At 47.9% G+C, this 25,153-nt stretch overlaps 1 protein-coding gene and 1 pseudogene across 1 annotated transcript in view; one reads left to right on the top strand and one right to left on the bottom strand.

Moving 5' to 3' along the window:
• The window catches only part of LOC147124927 (uncharacterized), a 164,473-nt pseudogene extending 162,131 nt beyond the window's left edge, over nt 1-2,342 (top strand).
• Nucleotides 2,343-16,367: 14,025 nt separating this feature from the next.
• Nucleotides 16,368-25,153, bottom strand: part of LOC147124926 (sodium- and chloride-dependent neutral and basic amino acid transporter B(0+)-like) — a 182,715-nt gene continuing 173,929 nt past the window's right edge. Inside the window, exon 14 of the mRNA XM_085994820.1 lies at nt 16,368-16,804. Coding sequence (XP_085850946.1) covers nt 16,667-16,804 — 138 coding nt within the window. The 3' untranslated portion in view covers nt 16,368-16,666. The remainder of the gene's footprint in view (nt 16,805-25,153) is intronic.

Below are 25,153 nucleotides of genomic sequence, written 5' to 3'. Positions count from 1 at the left end.
GGTAATTACAGAGGAGTTTCCCTGCTGTCTGCCACAGGGAAAGTCATCGCAAGAATCCTCCTCAATCGCCTTCTCCCAGTGGCCAAAGAGCTCCTCCCAGAGTCGCAATGCGGATTCCGCACACTAAGGGGCACAATGGACATGATCTTCACCGCATGTCAATTACAAGAGAAATGCAGGGAACAGCACCAACCACTGTACATGGCCTTCTTTGATCTCACAAAGGCCTTCGACACTGTCAACCGTGAGGGATTATAGAGTGTCCTCCTCAAATTCGGCTGCCCTCAAAAGTTTGTCACTATCCTCCGCCTGCTTCTCGATGACATGCAAGCCGTGATCCTGACCAACGGTTCCACCACAGACCCAATTCATGTACGAACCGGGGTCAAGCAAGGATGTGTCATCGCACCAACGCTCTTCTCAATCTTCCTTGCTGCAATGCTCCATCTCACTCTCAGTAAGCTCCCCACTGGAGTGGAGCTAATTTACAGAACAAACGGGAAACTGTTCAACCTCCATCGCCTCCAGTTCAGATCCAAGGTCGTCCCATTCTCTGTCATCGAATTACAGTATGCAGACGATGCTTGCGTCTGCGCTCACTCGGAGGTTGAACACCAAACCATCATAAACACCTTCACCGAAGCATATGAGAGCATGGGCCTTACACTAAACATCCGTAAGACAAAGGTCCTCTACCAACCTGCCCCCGCCACACAGTGCTGCCCCCCGATTATCAAAATCCACGACAAGGCCTTGGACAACATGGACCACTTTCCATACCTCGGGAGCCTACTGTCAACAAGGGCAGACATCGACGACGAAGTCCAACACCGCCTTCAGAGTGCCAGTGCAGCCTTCGGTCGCCTGAGGAAGAGAGTGTTTGAAGACCAGGACCTCAAACCCAGCACTAAGCTCATGGTCTACAGGACAGCAGTGATACCTGCCCTGCTGTATACCTCAGAGACATGGACCATGTACAGCAGGCACCTCAAAGCACTGGAGAGGAAGCACCAACGCTGCCTCCGCAAGATCCTGCAAATCCATTGGCAGGATAGGCGCACCAACGTCAGTGTTCTTGCTCAAGCCAACATCCCCAGCATCGAAGCTCTGACCATGCTCAATCAGCTCCGATGGACGGGTCACGTTGTCCGCATGCCCGATACGAGACTCCCAAAACAAGCGCTCTACTCGGAGCTCCGGCACGGCAAGAGAGCTCCAGGTGGGCAGAGGAAACATTTCAAGGACACCCTCAAAGCCTCCTTGAAAAAGTGTAACATCCCCACCGACACCTGGGAATCCCTGGCCCAAGACCGCACAAAGTGGAGCAGAAGCATCCGGGAAGGCGCCGAACACCTCGAGACTCTTCGCCGGGAGCAAGTAGAAGCCAAGCGCAGGCAGCACAAGGAGCGCACGTCAACCCAAGCACCCCACCCACCCGTCCCTTCAACCACCATCTGCCCCAACTGTGACAGAGACTGTAGGTCCCGCATTGGACTCATCAGTCACCTGAGAACTTATTTTTAATGTGGAAGCAAGTCATCCTCAGTTGCGAGGGACTGCCTAAGAGAAGAGGGGCTTGTTTTAGGGGAGGGGCCATTCCACCCACCGCTTGGGATACTCCCCCACTCTTCTGGGATTTAGATGAGGTGGGATGTGAGGGCAAAGACCTCGCCCCTGACCCAGGTTTAGATGAGGTGGGACCTGAGAGCAAGGACCCTCAGCCCACAGCATCAGGCTGCGAAGAGTTACCTGCCCCTAGCCCAGGTTCAGGAGGGGTAAAGCCTGAGGAGGAAGATCCCCAGCCAGTGGTAGTGGAAAGCCCACAGACCGCACCGGAGGGGGCAGTGGCTCAGGTTAAATGCCCACCAGCCAGAAACCCCCACCCGCCAAAGTCCCCAGAAGATCCTCCCGAATGACACAGCCAAGGAAACCGTGGTCACCGGCTCCCCAGTTTAAAAGGGCAGCCTCTCAAGTCAGGGATTGGTCTGAGGAAGAGGTCCCCAGCCAGCAGCCACAGGCTGCGAGGGTCTGAAAGTACAGGGCAGTGCGGCCACAATGAACGGAGCGGTGTGCCGCAGCCCGAACAGGGATTAGGCTGGCCGCCCGGAGATGGGCGGCGGATATACATAGTTAGACAATTTAAGTGTGATATTGTTAAGTTTGGGTGTTTAGTTTAAGTTTAAACGAGGTGATTGGTAATATAAATAGTAGTAGTATTGTTAAGAGTGTTTGTATTGAGTCGAGGTCGCAAGACCCGACTATGCTTCACCCAAGCCACAGAATCTCCTCGGGACCTGGCTATATGCTCTTGTGTCTCTTTGCAGGAGAGGATTTCAAGATGAAGAAGGGTGTACTCCTATTTGATATTCAGGAAAGATAGGCAAAAAGTAAAGGGAGGTGGGGTAGCATTACAGGTTAAAGAAGGGATTAAAACAATTGTAATGAAGGATATTAGCTCTGATGATGTGGAATCTGTATGGGTAGAATTGAGAAATACTAAGGGGAAAAAAACATTAGTGGGAGTGGTATATAGACCTCCAAACACTAAGGCGGAGGTTGGGGATGGCATTAAAAGGGAAATTAAAGGAAGCGTGCAATAAGGGCACCGCAGTCATCATGGATGACTTTAATCTACATATAGATTGGGCCAACCAAATTAGTAACAATACTGTGGAGGAGGAATTCCTGGAGTGTTTACGGGATGGTTTCCTGGACCAATATGTCGAGGAACCAACCAGAGATCAGGCCATCTTAGACTGGGTATTATGTAACGAGAAAGGATTAATTAGCAATATTGTTGTACGAGGCCCCTTGGGTCGGAGCGATCATAATATGATCGAATTCATCATTAAGATGGAGAATGAAGTAGTTGACTCAGAGACAAGGGTCCTCAATTTAAATAAAGGAAACTATGATGGTCTGAGGAGCGTGTTGGGTAGGATTGATTGGGAAATGGCACTCAAAGGGTTGACGGTGGATAGGCAATGGCAAACATTCAAAGACCGAATGGATGAGCTACAGAATTTGTTCATCCGTGTTTGGCATAAAAATAAAACAAAAAAGGTGACTCAACCATGGCTAACAAGGGAAATTAGGGATAGCATAAGATCCAAGGAGAGGACATATAAATCGGCTAGAAAAAGCAATAATCCTGAGGATTGGGAGCAGTTTAGGAGTCAACAAAGGAGGACAAAGGGATTAATTAAGAAAGGGAAAATAGAATATGAGAGTAAGCTGACAGGGAACATAAAAACTGAATGTAAAAGCTTTTATAGATATGTGAAGAGAAAAAGATTGGTGATGTCAAGCGTAGGTCCCTTACAGTCAGAATCAGGGGAATTTATAATGGGAAACAAGGAAATGGCTGACCAACTAAATACATACTTTGGTTCTGTCTTCACAAAGGAGGACACAAATAACCTCCCAGAGATGCCGGGGAACATAGGGTCTGATGAAAGGGAGGAACTGAAAGAAATCAGTATTTGTAGGGAAATGGTGTTAGGAAAATTGATGGGACTGAAGGCCGATAAATCCCCAGGGCCTGATGGTCTACATCCCAGGGTACTTAAGGAAGTGGCCCGAGAGATAGTAGATGCATTGCTGGTCATCTTCCAGAACTCGCTAGACTCTGGAACGGTACCCATGGATTGGAGGGTAGCTAATGTTACCCCACTATTCAAAAAAGGTGGTGGAGAAAAAGCGGGTAATTATAGACAGGTAAGCCTGATATCGGTAGTGGGGAAAGTGTTAGAGTCCATTATAAAAGATGTAATAGCAGAGCACTTGGAAAACAGTGACAGGATCGGACAAAGTTAACATGGATTTACAAAAGGTAAATCATGCTTGACTAATCTACTGGAATTTTTTGAGGATGTAACTGGTAAAATAGATAAGGGAGAACCAGTGGATGTGGTGTATTTGGACTTTCAGAAGGCTTTCGATAAGGTCCCACATAAGAGATTAGCATGCAAAATTAAGACACATGGGATTGGGGCAAGGTATTGACTTGGATAGAGAACTGGTTGGCGGACAGAAAACAAAGAGTTGGAATAAACGGGTCGTTTTCCGAGTGGCAGGCAGTGACTAGTGGGGTACCGCAAGGATCGGTCCTAGGACCCCAGCTGTTCACAATATATATTAATGATCTGGACGAGGGAATTGGATGTAATATCTCCAAATTTGCAGACGACACAAAGCTGGGTGGGAGGGTAAGCTGTGAGGAGGGTGTCGTGAAACTCCAGTATGATTTGGACAGGTTGGGTGATTGGGCAGAAACATGGCAAATGCACTATAATGTGGATAAATGTGAGATTATCCACTTTGGTGGCAAAAACATGAAGGCAGATTATTATTTGAATGGCAATAGATTGAGAGAAGGGGAAGTGCAAAGAGACCTGGGTATTATTGTGCACCAGTCGCTGAAGGTAAGCATGCAGGTGCAGCAGGCAGTTAAGAAGGCAAATGGTATGTTGGCCTTCGTAGCAAGAGGGTTCGAGTGCAGGAACAAGGATGTCTTGCTACAGTTGTACAGGGCCTTGGTGAGACCGCACCTTGAGTATTGTGCGCGGTTTTGGTCACCTTACCTGAGGAAGGACATTCTTGCCATTGAGGGAGTGCAGCGAAAATTCACCAGGCTGATACCTGGGATGGCAGGAATGACGTATGAGGAGAGATTGTGTCGATTGGGCTTATACTCACTGGAGTTTAGAAGATTGAGAGGGGATCTCATCGAAACCTATAAAATTCTGTCAGGTCTGGACAGACTAGATGCAGGAAGGATGTTTCTGATGGCCGGGGCTCCAGAACCAGGGGTCATTATCTAAGGATAAGGGGTAAGTCATTTAGGACTGAAATGAGGAGGAATTTCTTCACCCAGAGAGTGGTGAACCTGTGGAATTCTCTGCCACAGAGGGCGGTGGAGGCCAGTTCATTAAATAAATTCAAGAAAGATTTGGATATATTTCTTGAGGCTAAAGTGATCAAGGGATATGGGGAGAAGGCAGGGACAGGGTACTGAAATTGGATGATCAGCCATGATCTCATTGAATGGCGGAGCAGGCTCGAAGGGCCGAATGGCCTACTCCTGCTCCTATCTTCTATGTTTCTATGTTTACTCGCCCTGATAGGAATGAGCATTGGAAAGCGAGGTGACGTGGAGGACTCCCACATCTATGGGTGCTCAGGAGAGACAGCACCGATCGTTACCGATGGAGGTGGCGAACAGGGTGTGGAGGAGCTCGCCATTTACTTCCACGAGGGAAGGTGGCCAGGGTGGTTGGGGTCCAATTCGACTCAGTACTCCAGCCAGACCAGGTTCACGTACGGGGAGGCCTCCCTCCTGTGCCCCAGTGTACAGGTCGTTGCCACAAGGGTCAGCATCACCATAGGGAAGCGTGTATGTTTAACATGCAAGGGACAGATTCCTTTGGATAGGTGGTGGTGGCTCAGAAAACTGAGCAAGGATATGGGAAACCCCGCAGTCGAGTGGGAACGGTTGGGGAACAATACCCATCGGATGATTACAGGGACTCACGGGGGATTGAGTGTGTGCTGGGACAAGTGGTGGGAACCGGATCAGGGGATTTATGTCTGTATGTGGGGGTCAGAGAAGGTCTGCCCCACAGGCATATCCATCATTTTCCACCGGCAGTGGCAAGATGCCGGGGAGGGGGTGAAGTGGGATTCCAGCCTGCAGGCGTGCGCGGTCCCATACTCCCCGATCCCAGTGAATGGCACTGAACTTGTAACCCGCCCCCGAAAGCCCCTGCCCACGACCCAGGCAGCAAGGACACATGGGGAGGGGTGTCCCGCCACCACCAAGGGACCAGGGAATGGGCTGGTACTAGTGCCGCCGGATCAGGTGCTCTACCAGGGGGTACACTACGCGGTAGCTTCCGTGATTTTAAACCTTACCGAGGTACACTTACCTGATTGGTGACCCAAAGAGACAGAACAGCTATACCAGGCCATGTTAAAAGAAATGTTTCGGAAATTCTACGAGTTCAATTTTGCCAATGTAGACAAAACAGAACTGTACACCACACACAATGAGTATTTTGGTAATGCGGGGAGACAAAGAAGGGAAGCCTGGAATGATGTTTTCACAGTGTTTAACACAGGATCCTCTGTCATAAACAACTTGGATGACATCGAATTGCAGACACAGATAAACGGTCTAAAAACAAAATTGAGGAAAATCTTAACGGATGAAAATAAGGTAGTAGGCTCAGAGTTACACGAGGACCAGGCCATGACAGTCCATTTAAAAGAGATAATAGCTGAGCTGGAGAGACATGCCAAGACTGTAAATGCCCTTAAAAGAGAGGACAGAAATGCTTCAGCTCAGGCTGCACAGAACGAAGTGTGCGTGCTGTACAGGGCATGGTTGCTAGGCGAGGGCTGAAGTAACCTGGAGGATTTAAAACAAGGTTTAGTCCCCTCCTGGATCAGCAACAAGCACCTGACAGCCCTCCATCCATTTGAGAATGCATTAAGCCCGTGTCAACTCCGGCTAGCTTCTGAGGCCTACCCAGTCCCAGTAGATTGTGGACGATCAAAGCATACTATCATGGGTATAGTAGTAAGGATGCCGGTCATGGGTGGGACATCCCGACCCGCACCGGTATACAGGGTAGAGAACATTGGAGTCATTCAAGGGGGTGCACACATCCGTTTCACAGCAGTCCCACCTTATGTCATAAAGTGAGAGCACGCTATGACAGGTACTGACTTCTCGGGGTGCCGGAGCCTGGGAGCACACATAATACTGTGTCCCCAGCACTTGAATGCCTATTCAAAACCACAGTGCGGGTTTAAAGCTGCTGGCGCAAAACCTATAAACTGTACCATGGAGGTAATGGCACAAGACCATGTTCCCCCACAGGTTGCATATAAAGGAGGTGGGACATATTGTGTCACCCCGGGTGCGCCCCACTGCCAGCATGGACAGCATAGCTGGTGTCCGGTAAGTGACAGCAGTTTCTGCTTTAAACCCGAGGCAGAAGTTCAAGTGGCCCAGGAACGGATTGTCCCCATTCCTGAACCCTCCACGGTAAAAGAGAATTTCACCAACGTGCAAAAGTATGTAGCACATTTCGGCTATGAAATCCCCCCTCTCCCAGAACACCTTACCAAAATACTAAAAGCTGTAATAGTCTCACAGAAACATTTCTACACTCTGGATCAGAAGACAGTAGAGATAGGGGCCAAAATATTGAATATTGTGGTTCCACCCTGGTGGGACATTTTTGAAAACATAGAGGTCCCTTCATGGATTAGACTGGCTTTCCACATCCTCGTGGTTTGCCAGCTGGGAATAGTATTGTACCTAGTGTGCACTCAGTGCAAGGGAAAAGGCCAAATATTTGAATTCCGAAACCAAAGGACCTGGAAGGAACATTATGTTAAGGTGGAGGGAGATACATCTGTTTGAATTTTTTTTGTGTTTCTGAACAAAGATTGTTGTTTATTGTGTTTTTTTTTTGCTATTTTTAATAAAGACTTTCAACGTCATATTTTAATAATGATAGAAACATAGACATAGAAGATAGGAGCAGGAGTAGGCCATTCGGCCCTTCGAGCCTGCTCCGCCATTCAATGAGATCATTGCTGGTCATCCAAATTCAGTAGCCTGTCCCTGCTTCCTTCCCATATCCCTTGATCCCTTTAGCCTTAAGAAATATATCCAACTCTTTCTTGAATATATTTAATGAACTGGCCTCTACCGCCCTCTGTGGCAGAGAATTCCACAGGTTCACCACTCTTTGGGTGAAGAAATTCCTCCTCATTTCAGTCCGAAATGCCTTACCCCTTATCCTTAGACTATGACCCCTGGTTCTGGACTCCCCGGCCATCAGAAACATCCTTCCTGCATCTAGTCTGTCCAGGCCTGACAGAATTTTATACGTTTCGATGAGATCCCCTCTCAATCTTCTAAACTCCAGTGAATATAAGCCCAATCGACACAATCTCTCCTCATACGTCATTCCTGCCATCCCAGGTATCAGCCTGGTGAATCTTCGCTGCACTCCTTCCACGGCAAGAACGTCCTTCCTCAGGTAAGGCGACCAAAACTGTACACAGTACTCAAGGTGCAGTCTCACCAAGGCCCTGTACAACTGTAGCAAGACATCCTTGTTCCTGTACTCGAACCCTCTTGCTACGAAGGCCAACATACCATTTGCCTTCTTAACCGCCTGCTGCACCTGCATGCTTACCTTCAGCGACTGGTGCACAAGGACACCCAGGTCTCTTTGCACTTCCCCTTCTCCCAATCTATTGCCATTCAAATAATAATCTGCCTTCCTGTTTTTGCCACCAAAGTGGATAATCTCACATATATCCAAATTATAGTGCATTTGCCATTTTTCTGCCCAATCACCCAACCTGTCCAAATCGTACTGGAGTTTCACGACATCCTCCTCACAGCTTACCCTCCCACCCAGCTTTGTGTTGTCTGCAAATTTGGAGATATTACATCCAATTCCCTCGTCCAGATCATTAATATATATTGTGAACAGCTGGGGTCCTAGGACCGATCCTTGCGGTACCCCACAAGTCACTGCCTGCCACTCGGAAAACGACCCGTTTATTCCAACTCTTTGCTTTCTGTCCGCCAACCAGTTCTCTATCCAAGTCAATACCTTGCCACCAATCCCATGTGCCTTAATTTTGCACGCTAATCTCTTATGTGGGACCTTATTGAAAGCCTTCTGAAAGTCCAAATACACCACATCCACTGGTTCTCCCTTATTTATTTTACCAGTAACTTTCTCAAAAAATTCCAGTAGATTAATCAAGCATGATTTACCTTTTGTAAATCCATGTTGACTTTGTCCGATTCTGTCACTGTTTTCCAAGTGCTCTGCTATTACATCTTTTATAATGGACTCTAGCATTTTCCCCACTACCGATGTCAGGCTTACCGGTCTATAATTCCCCGCTATTTCTCTACCACCTTTTTTGAATAGTGGGGTAACATTAGCTACCCTCCAATCCATGGGTACTGTTCCAGAGTCTATCGAGTTCTGGAAGATGACCAGCAATGCATCTACTATTTCTAGGGCCACTTCCTTAAGTACCCTGGGATGTAGATTATCAGGCCCTGGGGATTTATCGGCCTTCAGTCCCATCAATTTTCCTAACACCATTTCCCTACAAATACTGATTTCTTTCAGTTCCACCCTTTCATCAGACCCTATGTGCCCCGGCATCTCTGGGAGGTTATTTGTGTCCTCCTTTGTGAAGACAGAACCAAAGTATGAAATTAGTTGGTCTGTCATTTCTTTGTTTCCCATTATAAATTGCCCTGAATCTGACTGCAAGGGACCTACGCTTGACTTCACCAATCTTTTTCTCTTCACATATCGATACAAGCTTTTACAGTCAGTTTTTATGTTTCCTGCAAGCTTACCCTCATATTCTATTTTCCCTTTCTTAATTAATCCCTTTGTCCTCCTTTGTTGAATCCTAAACTGCTCCCAATCCTCAGGATTATTGCTTTTTCTGGCCAATTTATATGTCGTCTCCTTGGATCTTATGCTATCCCTAATTTCCCTTGTTAGCCACGGTTGAGTCACCTTTTTTGTTTTATTTTTATGCCAAACTGGGATGAACAAATTCTGTAGCTCATCCATTCGGTCTTTGAATGTTTGCCATTGCCTATCCACCGTCAACCCTTTGAGTGCCATTCCCCAATCAATCCTACCCAACTCGCTCCTCTGACCATCGTAGTTTCCTTTATTTAAATTGAGGACCCTAATCTCGGAGTCAACTACTTCATTCTCCATCTTAATGAAGAATTCGATCATATTATGATCACTCCGACCCAAGGGGCCTCGTACAACAAGATTGCTAATTAATTCTTTCTCGTTACATCATACCCAGTCCAAGATGGCCTGATCTCTGGTTGGTTCCTTGACATATTGGCCCAGGAAACCATCCCGTAAACACTCCAGGAATTCCTCCTCCACAGTATTGTTACTAATTTGGTTGGCCCAATCTCTATGTAGATTAAAGTCACCCATGATGACTGCTGTGCCCTTATTGCACGCTTCTTTAATTTCCCTTTTAATGCCATCCCCAACCACCGCCTTACTGTTGGGAGGTCTATATACCACTCCCACTAATGTTTTTTTCCCCTTAGTATTTCTCAATTCTACCCATACAGATTCCACATCATCAGAGCTAATATCCTTCATTACAATTGTATTAATCCCTTCTTTAACCAGTAATGCTACCCCACCTCCCTTTCCTTTTTACCTATCTTTCCTGAATATCGAATACCCCTGGATGTTGAGTTCCCAGTCTTGGCCATCCTTGAGCCACGTTTCCGTAAGCCCAACCAAATCATATTTCTTTACTTCTATTTGCGCAGCCAATTCGTCCATCTTATTACAAATGCTCCTCGCATTAAGACACAAAGCCTTCAGGCTTGTTTTTTTAACACTCTTAGACCTATTAGAATTATTATTTACTGTGGCCACGTTTGATTTAAACCGTTGATTTCTCTGACTGCCACTTTTGTTTTTCTCTTTCCTATCTTTTGCTTTTATCCCTGTTTCCCTTTCCTCTGTCTCCCTGCTCAGGTTCCCAACCCCCTGCCATTTTAGTTTAAACCCCCCCGAACAGTGCTAGCAAACCTCCCCGCAAGGATATTTGTCCCGTTCTGGTTCAGGTGCAGCCCGTCCGACTTGTACAAGTCCCACCTTCCCCAGAAGCAGACCCAGTGATCCAGGAAACTAAAGCCCTCCCTCCTGCACCAACTCTTTAGCCACACATTCATCTGCTCTATCCTTCTATTCCTATACTCACTAGCAGGTGGCACTGGGAGTAATCCAGAGATTACAACCTTTGAGGTCCTGCTCTTTAATCTGCTACCTAGCTCCCTAAATTCTTGCTGCAGGACCTCATCCCTCTTCCTACCCATGTCATTGGTCCCAATATGAACCACAACCTCTGACTGTTCACCCTTCCCCTTCAGAATGCCCTGCAGCCGTTCAGTGACATCCTTGACCCTGGCACCAGGGAGGCAACAACCCATCCTGGAGTGGTGCAGGGGTGCTGGACCCCCTCCATGCTTGGATGTGTGTAAATAACTGTATTCTGCCTATGTATGCTTATGTACACTACATTTTGAAGAATGGGAAATGCATGTGTCATGGGATCATAGATAGATAATTTCAGGGGAAGGTTGACTATGGAGGGTCGGGAATTTTGCTCACCTTGAAAGTATGATACTTAAAGCGAGTTTAGTATCAACAGGGGGGAGTGTAGGGTTCTCAAAATTCCCACATTCCCCAAAAATTGCTAAGAAAGGGGCCCTGATTTTGGCCAAGTTATTATCAAGGGGTGCCCAAAAGAAAATGGTTTCTGAAACCTCGTGACAGAAGCCTGCAGGATTTTGAAAAGCAAGGCCTTGCAAAAGCAGGCCCATTCAAACCTTTGAAGAGAAACCTGACATGCATGGACCTGTGAAAGACTTTGTCATTTCTAAAGCCAAACAGCAAGATAAACACAGGATATGCATTCTTCATCTTGAAACAGATCAACTCAGGATAGACCTAATCTTGAGGCCATTAACTTTCTGCATAAATAATCGGTAACAGCTCAAAGTAGCTACCAAGCCAGGAAAGTGACGATTAAACTTCATAAATGACAAACAGCCAGGATATTGAAGCCGTTAAGCAAGGAGACAACCACCCCAAAAGCCGTTAAGGTGAATGACTGTAATCACTTTAGACGAGCCCGCCAAAATTAAACAAAGAACTCGACCTGATTTGGCGCGCAGATAAGGGATGAAGAACCTGTATAATTATAGGCCCACTGGCAGCCAAGGTCTCTCTCTTCTCTCCTCTTCTCATCCCGCGCTGACACTGAGGACGGCCACCAAAACACCGGGGGCCAAACGCGCGGCAGAAGAGGGCCAGCCATCAGGGCACGACGAGGAATGGAGCAAAACAGCAAGATCGAGGTAACAGAACAGCGGGGCAGGCTCAACTGAGGACAGCTAGTCTGCAACCGCAGCCTTACACAACCAAGCCGACACCGAAGGCCACCAACCGAGCCCAGCCGCAATGAAACTCGACGACCAAACCACCACAAAAGATTATCCCTATTTCTGCCAAAAGAAAAGGGGACTTCCCAGACAAATCCATAACCGCGCCCTTACCGCATCAGCAGACTCAACCCAACTGAGGGACCTTCGCAGTTCCCAAAACTGTGACCACGTGGGGATGGCAGGCCCCAAAGGACACAAAGAGCGAACCCCAAAACCGCAAACGGCTTAATCGACAGGTTTCGAACTGTCAAGGAAACCCCATTGGTGAGCATAAAATCCCAGGCCCCTCTTAGCTCAATCTAGTTAGGTATTGGGGGTGGGACAAGGGTAGGGGGATTATCAATGTGATTGTTCCCTTGTTGTGCTGTGTGTTCCCCATTCCCAACTAAGTGTACTTTTATATGCCTGTAATTATTCTAGTAATTTCCAGTGTTGTAATCTTATTGTGCCTTTAATAAAATTACAGTTTTCTTATACCAAACCAGTTGTCTACTCTAATTCTGTATCGCCGCCTGTACCTAAGTCTGGTGTCTAGAACCCAGGAGTGTGGGAGCGATTCGAACCACTCAGAGACAGTCAGGGGCAGAGCTGACTGGGCACACACCACCCCCTATAGACCTCCAAGTTCCCCTCCAAGACACACACCATCCTGACTTGGAAGTATATCACCGATCCTTCATCATCGTTGGGTCAAAATCCTGGAACTCCCTCCCTAACAGCACTGTGGGAGTTCCTTCATCACACGGACTGCAGCGGTTCAAGAAGGCAGCTCACCACCACCTTCTCAAGGGCAACTAGGGATGGGCAATAAATGCTGGCCTTGCCAGTGACACCCACATCCCATAAACAAATAAAAAAATCCCTGTCTCTCTCTCTGTCATAACTGTTGCCAAGTGAAATCTCCCTCTCTAATGATGCCAACCACCTTTCTTTCCGTATATTGAAAAAACTAAACATGAACACCTTTCAGAAGCGCAATTAACTGAGTTCCATATGCCAGCAGGTGCACAGAGAGTGAGGGATGGGTGCACCGTGCAAGGTAGGTTGGTGTGAGGATTGCTGTGCAGGAGTAGGCTTGGGAAGGCAGAGTGATGGGGTTGGGGTGACACACACATCAGGGTGTTGTTGAATGTGGCATTGCACTCACCTTTCCTGAGCTCATGAGATCAATAAATCTTTTCCGGCACTGGATCCAGGACCGCCTTATGACATCCCTGCTGCTGACCTCCTCCGCAATCTCTAGCCATGACCTCTTGGTGTCTCTGCTTGCTCTTTTGTGCCCATCCCCAGGGAACAGGACCACCCTACTTGCTCTGACTCCCTGGACCAGCATTTCCAGGGAGGCATCAGTGAATCCGGGTGCTGCCTTCTGTCGGTGTGATTCCATGAATCACACAAATCTCAGTGATATCCAGCAATTTCCAAATCACCCAAACACCTTTACCTCTCCTCCAACAACCTTCAACTGGGAAGTGTGAATGGCTGCTTTAAATATCCAAGCTGAAGTTGAGTCATCGGTGATGTCAGCTCCATTTACTTGGGCCGAGAAACCCGCATAACTGTTTCAATTGATGTAATTGAGTTAAATGCGCAGTGTAGAACGCGCTGTTAATAAGTTTAGGATGGTTACCCGCTATGTGGTTCACACGCGCCCGCCCTGATGTTCAGGTAATGATTCCGCCCATTGGGCCTGAAAATTGGCAGGGGGTGAGTGCATAAAGAATCATAGAATGGTACAGCTCAGAAGGAGCCCATTTGACCCAGCGTGACTGTCCAATTAGTCCCACACCCCCACTCTTTCCCCATAGACCTGCAAATTTTTCCCCTTCAAATATTTATCCAATTCCCTTTTGAAGGTTGCAATTGAATCTGCTGCCGCCACCCTTTCAGGCAGTGTATTCCAGATCATAACAACTCATGGTGTGAATTTCTTTTTCTCATATCGCCTCCAGTTCCTTTGCTAATTAACTTAAATTTGTGTCCTATGGTTACAACCCAAAGATGTTTTATAAATATATTAAGAGTAAGAGGATATCTAAAGAAAGGGCCTATTAGAGATCATGAGGGTAATCTGTGTGTGGAGGTGGGAGATGTCGGTAGGGTCCTTAATGAATACTTTGTGTCTGTTTTCACAAAGGAGAGGGGCGAAGCAGACATTGCTATCGGGGAGGGGGGAGGAGTGTGAAATATTAGATGAAATAAACATAGTGAGAGAGGAAGTATGAAGGGGTTTAGCAGCTTTAAAAGTGGATAAATCCCCAGGCCTGGATTAAATGTATCCCAGGCTGTTAAGCGAAGCAAAAGTGGAAATAGCAGAGGCCCTGACCATCATTTTTCAATCCTCTCTGGCTTCATGTGTGGTGCCGGAGGACTGGAGGACTGCTAATGTGGTACCCTTCTTTAAAAAGGGAGAAAAGGATAGACCAAGTAATTACAGGCCAGTCAGCCTAACTTCAGTGGTGGGAAAATTATTGGAAAGAATTCTGAAGGACAGGATAAATCTTCATTTAGAAAGATGCGGATTAATCAAGGAGTCAGCATGGATTTGTTAAGGGACGGTCAGGTCTGACAAACTTGATTGAATTTTTTGAGGAGGTAACAAGGAGGGTAAATGAGGGTAGTGTGTTTGATGTAGTGTATATGGACTTTAGCTTTTGATAAGGTTCCACATTGCAGATTGGTCATGAAGTTAAAAGCGCATGGGATCCAGGGCAAAGTGTCAAGTTGGATTCAAAACTGGCTCAGAGACAGGAAGCATAGGGTAATGGTTGATAGGTGTTTTTGTGACTGGAAGGCTGTTTCCAGTGGGCTTCTGCAGGGCTCAGTATTAGGTCCCTTGCTTTTTGTGGTATATATCAACGATCTAGACTTGAATATAGGGGGTATGATTAAGAAGCTTGCAGATGATACTAAAATCGGCTGTGTAGTTGATACTGAAGAAGGAAGCTGTAGACTGCAGGAAGAGATCAATAAATTGGTCAGGTGGGCAGAACAGTGACAAATGGAATTCAATCTGGAGAAGTGTGAGGTAATGCATTTGGGGAAAGCTAACAAGGAAAGAGAATACACATTAAATGGTAGGACACTGAGTAGTGTAGAGGAACAAAGGGACCTTGGAATGCATGTCCACAGGTCCCTGAAGGTAGCAGGCCAAGTAGATAAGGTGGTTAAGAAGGCATACGGAATGCTTGCCTTTATTAGCTGTGGTATGGAATACAAGAGCAGGGGGGTTATGCTTCAACTGTATAAAACACTAGTTAGGCCTCAGCTAGAGTACTGTGTGCAATCTGGTCACCACATTACAGGAAAGATGTGATTGCACTAGAGAAGGTACAGAGGAGATTTACAAGGATGTTGCCGGGAGTAGAGAATCTTAGCTATGAGGAAAGACTGGATAGGCTGAGTCTGTTTTCCTTGGAACAGAGGATGCTGAGGGGAGACCTTATTGAGGTGTATAAAATAATGAAGGCATAAAGTGGATAGAATGGACCTATTTCCCTTAGCAGAGGGGTCAAAAACCAGGGGGCACAGATTTAAAGCAATTGGGGGAAGGTTTAGAGGGGATCTGAGGGGAAATTTCTTCACCCAGTGGGTTGTGGAGGTCTGGAACTCACTGCCTGAAAGGGTGGTAGAGGCAGGAACCCTAACCACATTTAAAAAGTACTTGGATGTGCACTTGGGATGCTCTAACCTGCAGGGCTATGGACCAAGAGCTGGGAAGTGGGATTAGGCTGGATAGCTCTTTGTTGGCCGGCGTGGACACGATGGGCCGAAATGGCTTCCTTCCATGCTGTAACTGTCTATGATTCTATTCTGACCCTTCTGCCACTGGAAACAATTTCTCATTATTTACTCTATCAAAAACCTTCATGAGTTTGAACACCTCTATCAAATGTCCTCTTAACCTTCTTTGTTCTAAGGAAAACAACCCCAGTTTCACTCGTCTCTCCACGTAACTGAAGCCTTTCATCCCTGGTACCATTCTAGTAAATCTCCTCTGCACCTTCTCTACGGCCTTGACATCCTTCCTAAAGTGTGGTGTCCAGAATTGGACATAATACTCCAGGTGAGGGATAATCAGTTATCTATAAAGGTTTAGCATAACTTCCTTCCTTTTGTACTCTATACCGTGATCCCGTATGCCTTTCTTAACAGCCAGAGTGAGCTGTGCAAAATATTAGATCACAGTGAGCACCATGTTTTACATCTATGAACTTCCCTACAGGAAACTAAACAAAGCTTAGTTGAGCAAGAAACAAGAATGTAAAAATAATCAGCAGATGCTAACAAGAACTGAAATTGAGCTAGATGACAGTGAGGAAACCAGGTCAAATTTAATAAGAGAGCACCGTGCAACACTAGAAGAATTAAGAGGAAAACAGACAGCTGGATAGAACCCAAGCTGATTTAAACAGAAAACACCAAGAAATAGAGTTAAGTAATTCCAGATTAAGAGAGATAATCTGTGAGCTGGTGTATCTGGGTCCCGGCTGAATTGCTGGTTGTTCTTGAGAACTCCCATTGAAGTTATGGTGGGAGTACACCTGAACAATGGTGGATTTTCAGAGCCAATGTTTACAAATTAAACAAAAATGTTCCTTTAAACTTTCACATTTTAGGCATAGCCAGAAGTTGCAGGCAGTTAGGGGCTTCTGTGGAATCCGGCCTGTTTCTGTATCTTTCCCCTCGGTGTTGTTCCAAGTATGGACCCCAATCAGGAGCTGGTGTGCAAGCCGCAGAAATTTTCTGTGAAAAGAAAAGTCAAATGTTTAAAAATTTCTGCCTGATTTTTACCCACCGTTAACACCCAACTAGAAAAAACTCTGCTCCTAATCAGATTATCCTGCAGTTTGTTCCAACAAGAAAGTTAAGTTGTGGAGGAAGGTTCAGGTGGTCCCAATATTTCAGAATGGGGAGAAATCTCACTCAGGGAGTTATAGATCATTAGTTTGATGGCTGCTGTGGCGAGAATTCTGGAAGGCATTAGAAGGGATGTGGGTTATGATCACCTGGAGAGTTTGGAAGTTAGTGGAGAATCCCAGAATTACTTCAGGAAATAATTGATGTTAGTACTTATTTTCATAGAGAGCCAGCACCCTCCAGAACAGATCATGTGGAGAGTATGGATTCCCTCCAGTTCTTCAAAAGTTCCTGCGAGAGGAGGTTATTTCCAGTTTACGATGGTAAGCTCTGGGCTAGTTGACAATAGTGTGGCGGAGCCACTAAAGGACTTGGATCATTTGTATATAATTCACTTTAACAACATGTTAGCTACAGCCTGAGTCTGTATCTGTATTTATACTGTTTACTTGTACAGAGCGTGATTAATTTAATAGCGTGGGTAAACGCGATGACGTCATGCCGTTCATCACGTGATCCCCCACTGGCGGGAAGAACGTGATGACGTCATGACATCAACCATGGGACCTCCGGAGCAGTCCTCGTGGAGCCTCCGAACTGAGTAGACCTACACTCGATGTTCTCCTGTAGTTACTTGTTTAAACCTGTTAGTTTCCATTAAACTTCATTTTGTTTGAGCGCCTGAGTGGACCTCAGTCTTTGGATAGGAACTAGGCATTCCTACATTGGTGACCCTGACTTTTGCGAATGGTTTTCGCAGAAGATACTCAAAATGGAAACGAACGCCGTTACCTTGAAGCTACCACAGTTCTGGGAGCAACAACCAGCCACATGGTTCATCCAGGCTGAAGCCCAATCGCCATCAGGGACATCGTTGCGGATCAGACCCATTATTATTACGTGGTCTCTGCCCTCGACAGCGCCACAGCCTCGCAGATCGTCAGCCTACTTGGTAGTCCGCCTACTGATCGCAAGTATGGCACGTTAAAGGCGCGGTTGTTACAGGTCTTCGGGCTCATGAAGTCAGAGCGCGCTCGCCGGCTGCTCGCTATGCCCGGCCTCGGTGACTACAAGCCGTCCGAGCTCATGAGCCAAATGCTCACACTCCCCAGTTCCGAACCGGAATGCTTCCTCTTCAGGGAGCTATTCCTCAGCCAACTACCGGAGCAAGTTCAGGCTGCCCTAGCCAGGTCCGAAGTCATAGACTGCGCGGAGCTTGCTGCCGAAGCGGACAAGATTTTCGCGGTGGCACAGTAGCATTGAGCTGCCACGAGGTGCCCATCCCCCACAGACGCTGCTCCAGCTCCTCAATCAGCGGGGTTGTGCTTCTACCACGCCCGTTTTGGCACAAAAGCAAGATGCTGCCACCCTCCCTGCAGCTTTTCGCTCAAAAAAAAACATCTACAGCAACCCTGGCGAAAGAGGACCGGGTCTAATGAGCGCCCCGCGGCTGCGATGGCCATCGGATATTCGGGAAAGCTTCTCTTCATCATCGGCTCCCTATCTGGTCGTCATTTCCTTTGCGACACCGGGGCGCAGTGTAGCATCCTACCTGCGTCAAATCTCGATATACAGGCTGGGGGCCACGGCCCCTCCCTTGTGCCGGCTAATGGCGCGGACATTCGGACCTTCGGAAGGCGGCGGGTCCAGGTGTGGTTCGGCGGCCAACGCTTCCACTGGGAATTCATCACGGCCAAAGTCTCGCAGGCCATCCTCGGGGTGGATTTTTTGTGCACCAACGGCCTCCTGGTTGATGTCAGGCACTGCTGGTTGATCAATGCGGCCACGTTCCACTCCATCCCGTGCTACCGCGGTAACGCCATGCCGCGCACTGTCTCCTGTGCGTTCCTGCCTCCAGATGACTTCACTCGCCTCCTCGGAGAGTTCCCAGATCTGACCAGGTCCAATTTCTCCTCCTCGGCCATGAAACATGGTGTAGAACATCACATCACCACTACTCGCCCCCCGGTATACGCAAGGGCACGACGACTCGAACCCGGCAAGCTCGCGGCTGCGAAAGCGGAGTCCGACATGATGGAGTGGCCAGTCGAATAGTCCCTGGTCTTCGCCTCTCCACATTGTTCTGAATCCCGGCGGCGGATGGTGGCCATGCGGCGACTACTGATGCCTGAACGACGCCACTACTCCTGATCGATACCAGATCCCGCATATTCAAGATTTCTCGGCCTATTTGGCGGGATATAATATTTTTTCCAAAGTCGACCTCGTCCGTGGTTACCACCAGCTCCCCGTGCACCCGCAAGACGTCCCGAAGACCGCAGTCATCACCCCATTCGGCCTGTTTGAATTTCTGCGGATGCCGTTTGGTTTGAAGAACGCTGCACAGGCTTTCCAGCGCTTGATGGACTCCATCCTTCGGGACCTAAAATTCCATTTCATCTACCTCGACGACATCCTCATCGCCAGCCCTAGCAAAGAGGAGCACTTCTGCCATTTGCCCACCCTCTTTACACGCCTCAGTCAACACGGTTTGATTATCAACCCAGCCAAGTGCCAGTTCGGCCTGCAGCGGATTGATTTCTTGAGCCACCGCATCACATCAGAGGGCGCAATTCCCTTACAGATGAAGGTTGAGGCGGTTACATCTTTCCCGTGCCCGCAGGCCGTCAAGGCCCTACAAGAGTTCCTCGGGATGGTCAATTTTTATCACCGGTTCATCCCTAAGGCGGCCCTGCTTATGCAGCCCTTGTACAAGGCCCTCAAGGCCAAGTCTGGTAAGGATCCGATCAGTTGGATGGCCGAGATGGACTGGGCATTCGTCAACACCAAAGGCGTCTTGGCCAATGCAACCATGTTGGCGCACCCGCTTCCAGGTGCCACCATCACCCTTACCACCGACGCGTCGGACTACACAATCGGCACAGTGCAGGAAGAGTGGGTGAATGGGACGTGGCAACCGCTGGCGTTTTTCAGCCGTCAACTATGGTGAAACGAAAGAAAGTACAGCACTTTCGACCGGGAGTTGCTGGCCCTTTTTCTAGCCATCCGCCATTTCCGGTTCTTCCTAGAGGGACATCCGTTCACGGCTTTTGTAGACCACAAACCACTAACGTTCGCTATGGCCAAGACCGCCAAACCATGGTCAGCTCAGCAACAATGTCACCTGAAGTTCATTTCAGAATTCACCACGGATATCCAGCATTTGTCCGGTAAGGACAACCTGTTGGCGGATTGCCTCTCCCGCGCGACTGTTCACGCAGTCCACCTCGGAATCGACTATGCCCTAATGGCTGCGGATCAAGCCTCGGACCCAGAGGTCCAATCATACAGAACCAGCCCCTGTAGCTTCCAAGCGGCTGACATCAAATTCCATGCCGTAGGCACCACGCTACTTTGCGACGTCTCCATGGGAGCTCCCTGCCCTATCGTACCAGTCGCCTGGCGCCGAACATGGTTCAACGCCATACACAGTTTGTCACACCCTGGCATGAAGGCCTCGCAAAGGCTGATGTCGTCAAAATTCGTCTGGAGGGGTATGCCCATGGATGTCCGCGACTGGGCCAACACCTGCGTGGTCTGCCAAAAGGCCAAGGTACAGCGTCATGTAAAAGCTCCATTGGCCACTTTTGCTGTTCCGGAGCGTCGGTTCGACCACGTGAATGTGGACCTTGTGGGGCCGCTTCCACCTTCTCAAGGTTTTACACACATCCTCACAATGTTAGACCGCACCACTAGATGGCCAGAGGCAGTTCCTTTGGTTTTCCACCACTTTGGCAGACGTAGCCAGAGCTTTCATCTCCTCTTGGGTTGCTCGTTTCGGGGTACCGGCGGACATCTCTTCCGATCGTGGACCGCAGTTTTCCTCTGAGCTCTGGAACGCTGTAGCTCAGGGGCTCAGCTCCAAACTAAATTGCACCACCGCCTATCATCCACAGGCGAACGGCCTATGCGAGCGATTCCACAGGTCGCTCAAAGCGTTCTGCGGGCCAGTCTTCAAGGCGCGGGATGGGTGGACAGACTTCCATGTGTCCTTTTAGGCCTTCGTACGGCGCCCAAAGAAGATTTGCAATCATCCTCGGTGGAACTCATACATGGCCAGCCACTTTGAGTACCAGGGGATTTCCTCCCATCTCCAATGGAGCCATGGTCCGCATCCCAGCAACTCGTCAGCCACCAGGAGGCGGCCAGATGTTTCGCTCCAGTGCCTACGTCGCATCACGGCTTACAGAGCTCCCATGTCCTGGCTGAGCTGAAGAGCGCCGAGTACGTGTTTATCCGCCACGACGCTGACCGGGATCCACTCAAGCCCCCTTACACTGGTCCCTTCCGCGTCATAGAGCCGGGAGATAAAACCTTTTCGGTCGATATCGGGGGTAAACCGGACCACATTTTGGTTGACCGGTTGAAGCCGGCACACTTAGACCTGGACCGCCCAGTTGAGATCGCTCAACCGCCAAAACATGGCCGACCGCCCACAGTCGCCATGCCAGATCCACCACAACTGCCAGCCAGCTCGACCACCATCCATCAGCTTCCACTTCAGGGTTACAGAAGTCGCTCGGACAGGCTTGTCAGGCCTCCTCGCCATCTCACTTTTGCTGTTAAAGACAATTCTGGGGGGGCGCATGTGGCGGAGCCACTAAAGGACTTAGATCGTTTGTATATAATTCCCTTTAACAACATGTTAGCTACAGCCTGAGTCTGTATCTGTATTTATACTGTATACTTGTACAGAGCGTGATACTTTAACAGCGTGGGTAAACGCGATGACGTCATGCCGTTCATCACGTGATCCCCCACTGGCGGGAAGAACGTGATGACGTCATGACGTCAACCACGGGACCTCCGGAGCAGTCTTCGTGGAGCCTCCGAACTGAGTAGACCTACACTCGATGTTCTCCTGTAGTTACTTGTTTAAACCTGTTAGTTTCCATTAAACTTTGTTTTGTTTGAGCGCCTGAGTGGACCTCAGTCTTTGGATAGGAACTAGACATTCCTACAATAGTATGATTCACTGCTGTCACTGCAGTATCCTGTATTATTGTCTAATGTGGTCAGAGAGGAATAATGTGGTCAGAGAGGAATTCCGAAGAATTTTCCAGATTTGTCTCAATTTTTTTGTGTGTCTTTGTGTGTGTGTGTTGTACACATGTGTGCCTCTCAGTGTGTGTGTATGTGTGTGCATGCGTGTGTCTGTGTGTGGCGTGCGTGTGTGAGGGAGTGGGAGAGAATTGGGAGAAGCTCTTCCAAGATTGTACCTAATGCCATTGTTAGGAGTGAGCAGTGTGGTGTTAGAATAAAATTTTGCTGGAAAAGACACAAACAACAAATTCGCTGACTGGGACTAATTGAATCACTGCACAATGAGACATGCCACGCCTACGCATGGCTGGAACAAAGTTCATCTCGTGTCCTGTTATCACAGTCCCAAGAACTAACAAGGTTCACTGGTATCCTATTATCGAACTAATCACATTCCGCCGGTGACGAGGACGGAACAAGACGGAACAAAGACCTTTCGCAAACACTGAAGAATCAGAATTGGCAACACAAGTGTGTAAACTCCTGACTGGAGGAAAATAACGATATGCACTAATAAACAAATTGATTGGATGAATGTAAATGATCTCAAACCAACTTCTTGGAATTATATATAAGCTCGGCATGTACTACAATTGAGGAGAAGGTGCTCTCGCAGACCGCATGGTTGCAGACGCTTCTCCCAGAGCTCTGTCATTTAATAAAGTTGTCTCTCTTACTCAAAGTCTAGTTTCCGAGGAATCATTTTTCCTACAACAAACTGGCGCTGCGAGCAGGGTGCCATGGAGCTGAACAGTCGTTCGAATCAGTGACCAGGGTGAGTAGTCAGATTTTTGACCGCCCATTAATCAGAGACACTTGATAAGGCGACTGGATGGCGAAACGGCACCAAAACGAATCTGGGACACAGACTGAGTGGGTAAGAGACACTTCTTGATTTGCATTTGTATTTGTGTATTTGTATTTGTGTATTTGTATTTGTGTAATAGTATCTAAGAAAAACCTCGGACCAGGAGGACACTTGTCTCAGACACCTAGCCTCAGGCCGGTTGTTAAGAGGGCAAATGCCCCACGCGAAGGCCAGGACCATGAAGTAGGTGCCGAGACTCCAAGGTGTTCTAAAGTTGTGATACTAGTCGAGTATGGTTAACATTTTTCTGCATTATATCATGTTGCTAAGTGAACTAGGAGATTATTAGTGTCGGTGTTGTAGGACCCCGATCAGGTAAACAGACACCGGGGAGGGGTAGAAACTCCGTCCAACAAGCAAGCGTTACACGTCCGGGCAGTTTTGAGAGAAAGACAAACCCGGACCTCTGAGAACGCTGGCATAGAGTGCGACAAGAAGCTCGGGCATTCTCGGAAGGAAAGAATAGGGGGGCTCTCTAAGGAACAGATCTCCAGACACAAAGGAACGATCGGTGAAGCAGCGGCGATGTCAGGTGAGGAAGTTAAGAGGGGACCTTCGGGCTCCCTCACATATTCTTATATGACAAACCGACAGTCGTTAATTAAGAAGATGCAGAAAGACAGTTGGTATGTGTCACAGACTTTAGAACTCCAGAGAAGCTGGTTGACTAAACAGACAAAGGATAAAACCAAGAAGGCAGGAATATAAGCGTAGTAGTTGATGTCCTGTGGCCCCCATAAAAGGTAAAAGGGAGGGGAGAATTTATGTGTCTGCGCTAGTAGGGGGCCGACAATGTGAAATGCTGGTGGACACAGGCGCATCAGTTTCCGTCACTAACCTCCCCCTCCCCACGACTAGTAAGTCAATACTCCTGCGAGGACTCAATGGCACTAAAGTGCCAGCTCACTTGAGCACCACGCAGCTGGTGGAAATCGATAATATATACCTCCCCATGAAATTCTATGTGTATAAAAATAATGAAGGTACAATATTAGGTAATGATATAATGAGGGAGTACAAAGCAATAATTGATTGTGGCAAAGGAAAGTTAACATGGCCAAAGGCGGATGGCCGTAAGGAAAAGATTAGACAACTGGCAAATAACACTGGCACCCTTGGGGTGGCCACCGTAACTACCAGGGACTGGCACGAAGATACAGGAGGATACGGAGCCATTTGTGATTCCGTGATTGGGGTATGGGCTGAAACAATGTTAGATACAGGAAAAGCTAGTATCGACCCTATTAAGATTCCCGGGCCAGAACACAAATCCCACCGCCAGTACCCAATAAAGGCGGAGGCCAGGAAGGCAGTCGTGGACATAGTGAAGGGGCTAGTAGAAAGGGGTATCCTGAGGGAAACCACGAGCACTACTAATTCCCCCACATGGCCAGTAGAGAAACCTGATGGGAGCTATAGGTTGACTATAGACTATACGGCCCTCAACAAGGTCACTCCTAAATTACACCCCATCATTGCCAGCCCCTCAACAATTTTGAATGGGCTATCCCCTGAACAGAAGATATTCACCGTTTTAGACATAGCTAACGGATTCTGGGCACTCCCATTAGATCCGGAATCACAAGAGAAATTTGCATTCACAGTAGGGGATAAACAATATACGTGGACCCGATTGCCACAGGGATTCCATAATAGCCCAGCTATTTTTCACCGCGTCATGAGTGATATCCTAAAACAGATAGAAGTACATAAAGGAAGCACTATTTTGCAGTACGTCAACGACATACTAATAGCCTCGGAAACGAAGGCAGACCATCTGGCAACCCTATATTTAGTACTAAGGGCCCTAGAGACGGCTGGCCTCAAGGTAAGCCCTAAAAAAGCACAGATAGGAAAAACTCAGGTCCTATACCTGGGACATCTAATCTCCCAAGGACTTAAAGAAATGCCACAGGACAGGAAACACGCTGTCCAGGGCATGCCGAGACCCGTAACAGTACACGGAGTCAGGAAGGTACTGGGACTCTTTAATTACAGTAGAAATTTTATCCCGGGGTTCGCTAAATTAGCAGAACCTATACAAAGATTAGTGAAAGGGGGTAAACCCACGTTGGAACCGATAGATTGGGGACCGGAACAAGAGGAAGCTTATACTCAACTAAAGTCTGAGCTAGTATCAGCCCCAGGGCTAGGACTGCCAGATATGAGTAAGGACTTCCACATACATTGCAACAATGAAGAAGGGTTTTACACAGCAGTAGTTACACAGGATCATGGGGATAAAAGAAGGCCCGTCGCCTACTATTCCACAGCGGAGGGACTGGTAGTCACAGGGCTCTCCCGGTGCATAGCTGCATTGGATT

Source organism: Somniosus microcephalus, chromosome 1 (genome assembly GCF_052327205.1).
Source record: "Somniosus microcephalus isolate GS21.2 chromosome 1, FLI_Smic_1.0, whole genome shotgun sequence".
In the NCBI taxonomy this organism is placed as follows: Eukaryota; Metazoa; Chordata; class Chondrichthyes; order Squaliformes; family Somniosidae; genus Somniosus; species Somniosus microcephalus.
This window is presented reverse-complemented; position numbering and strand designations above follow the sequence as displayed.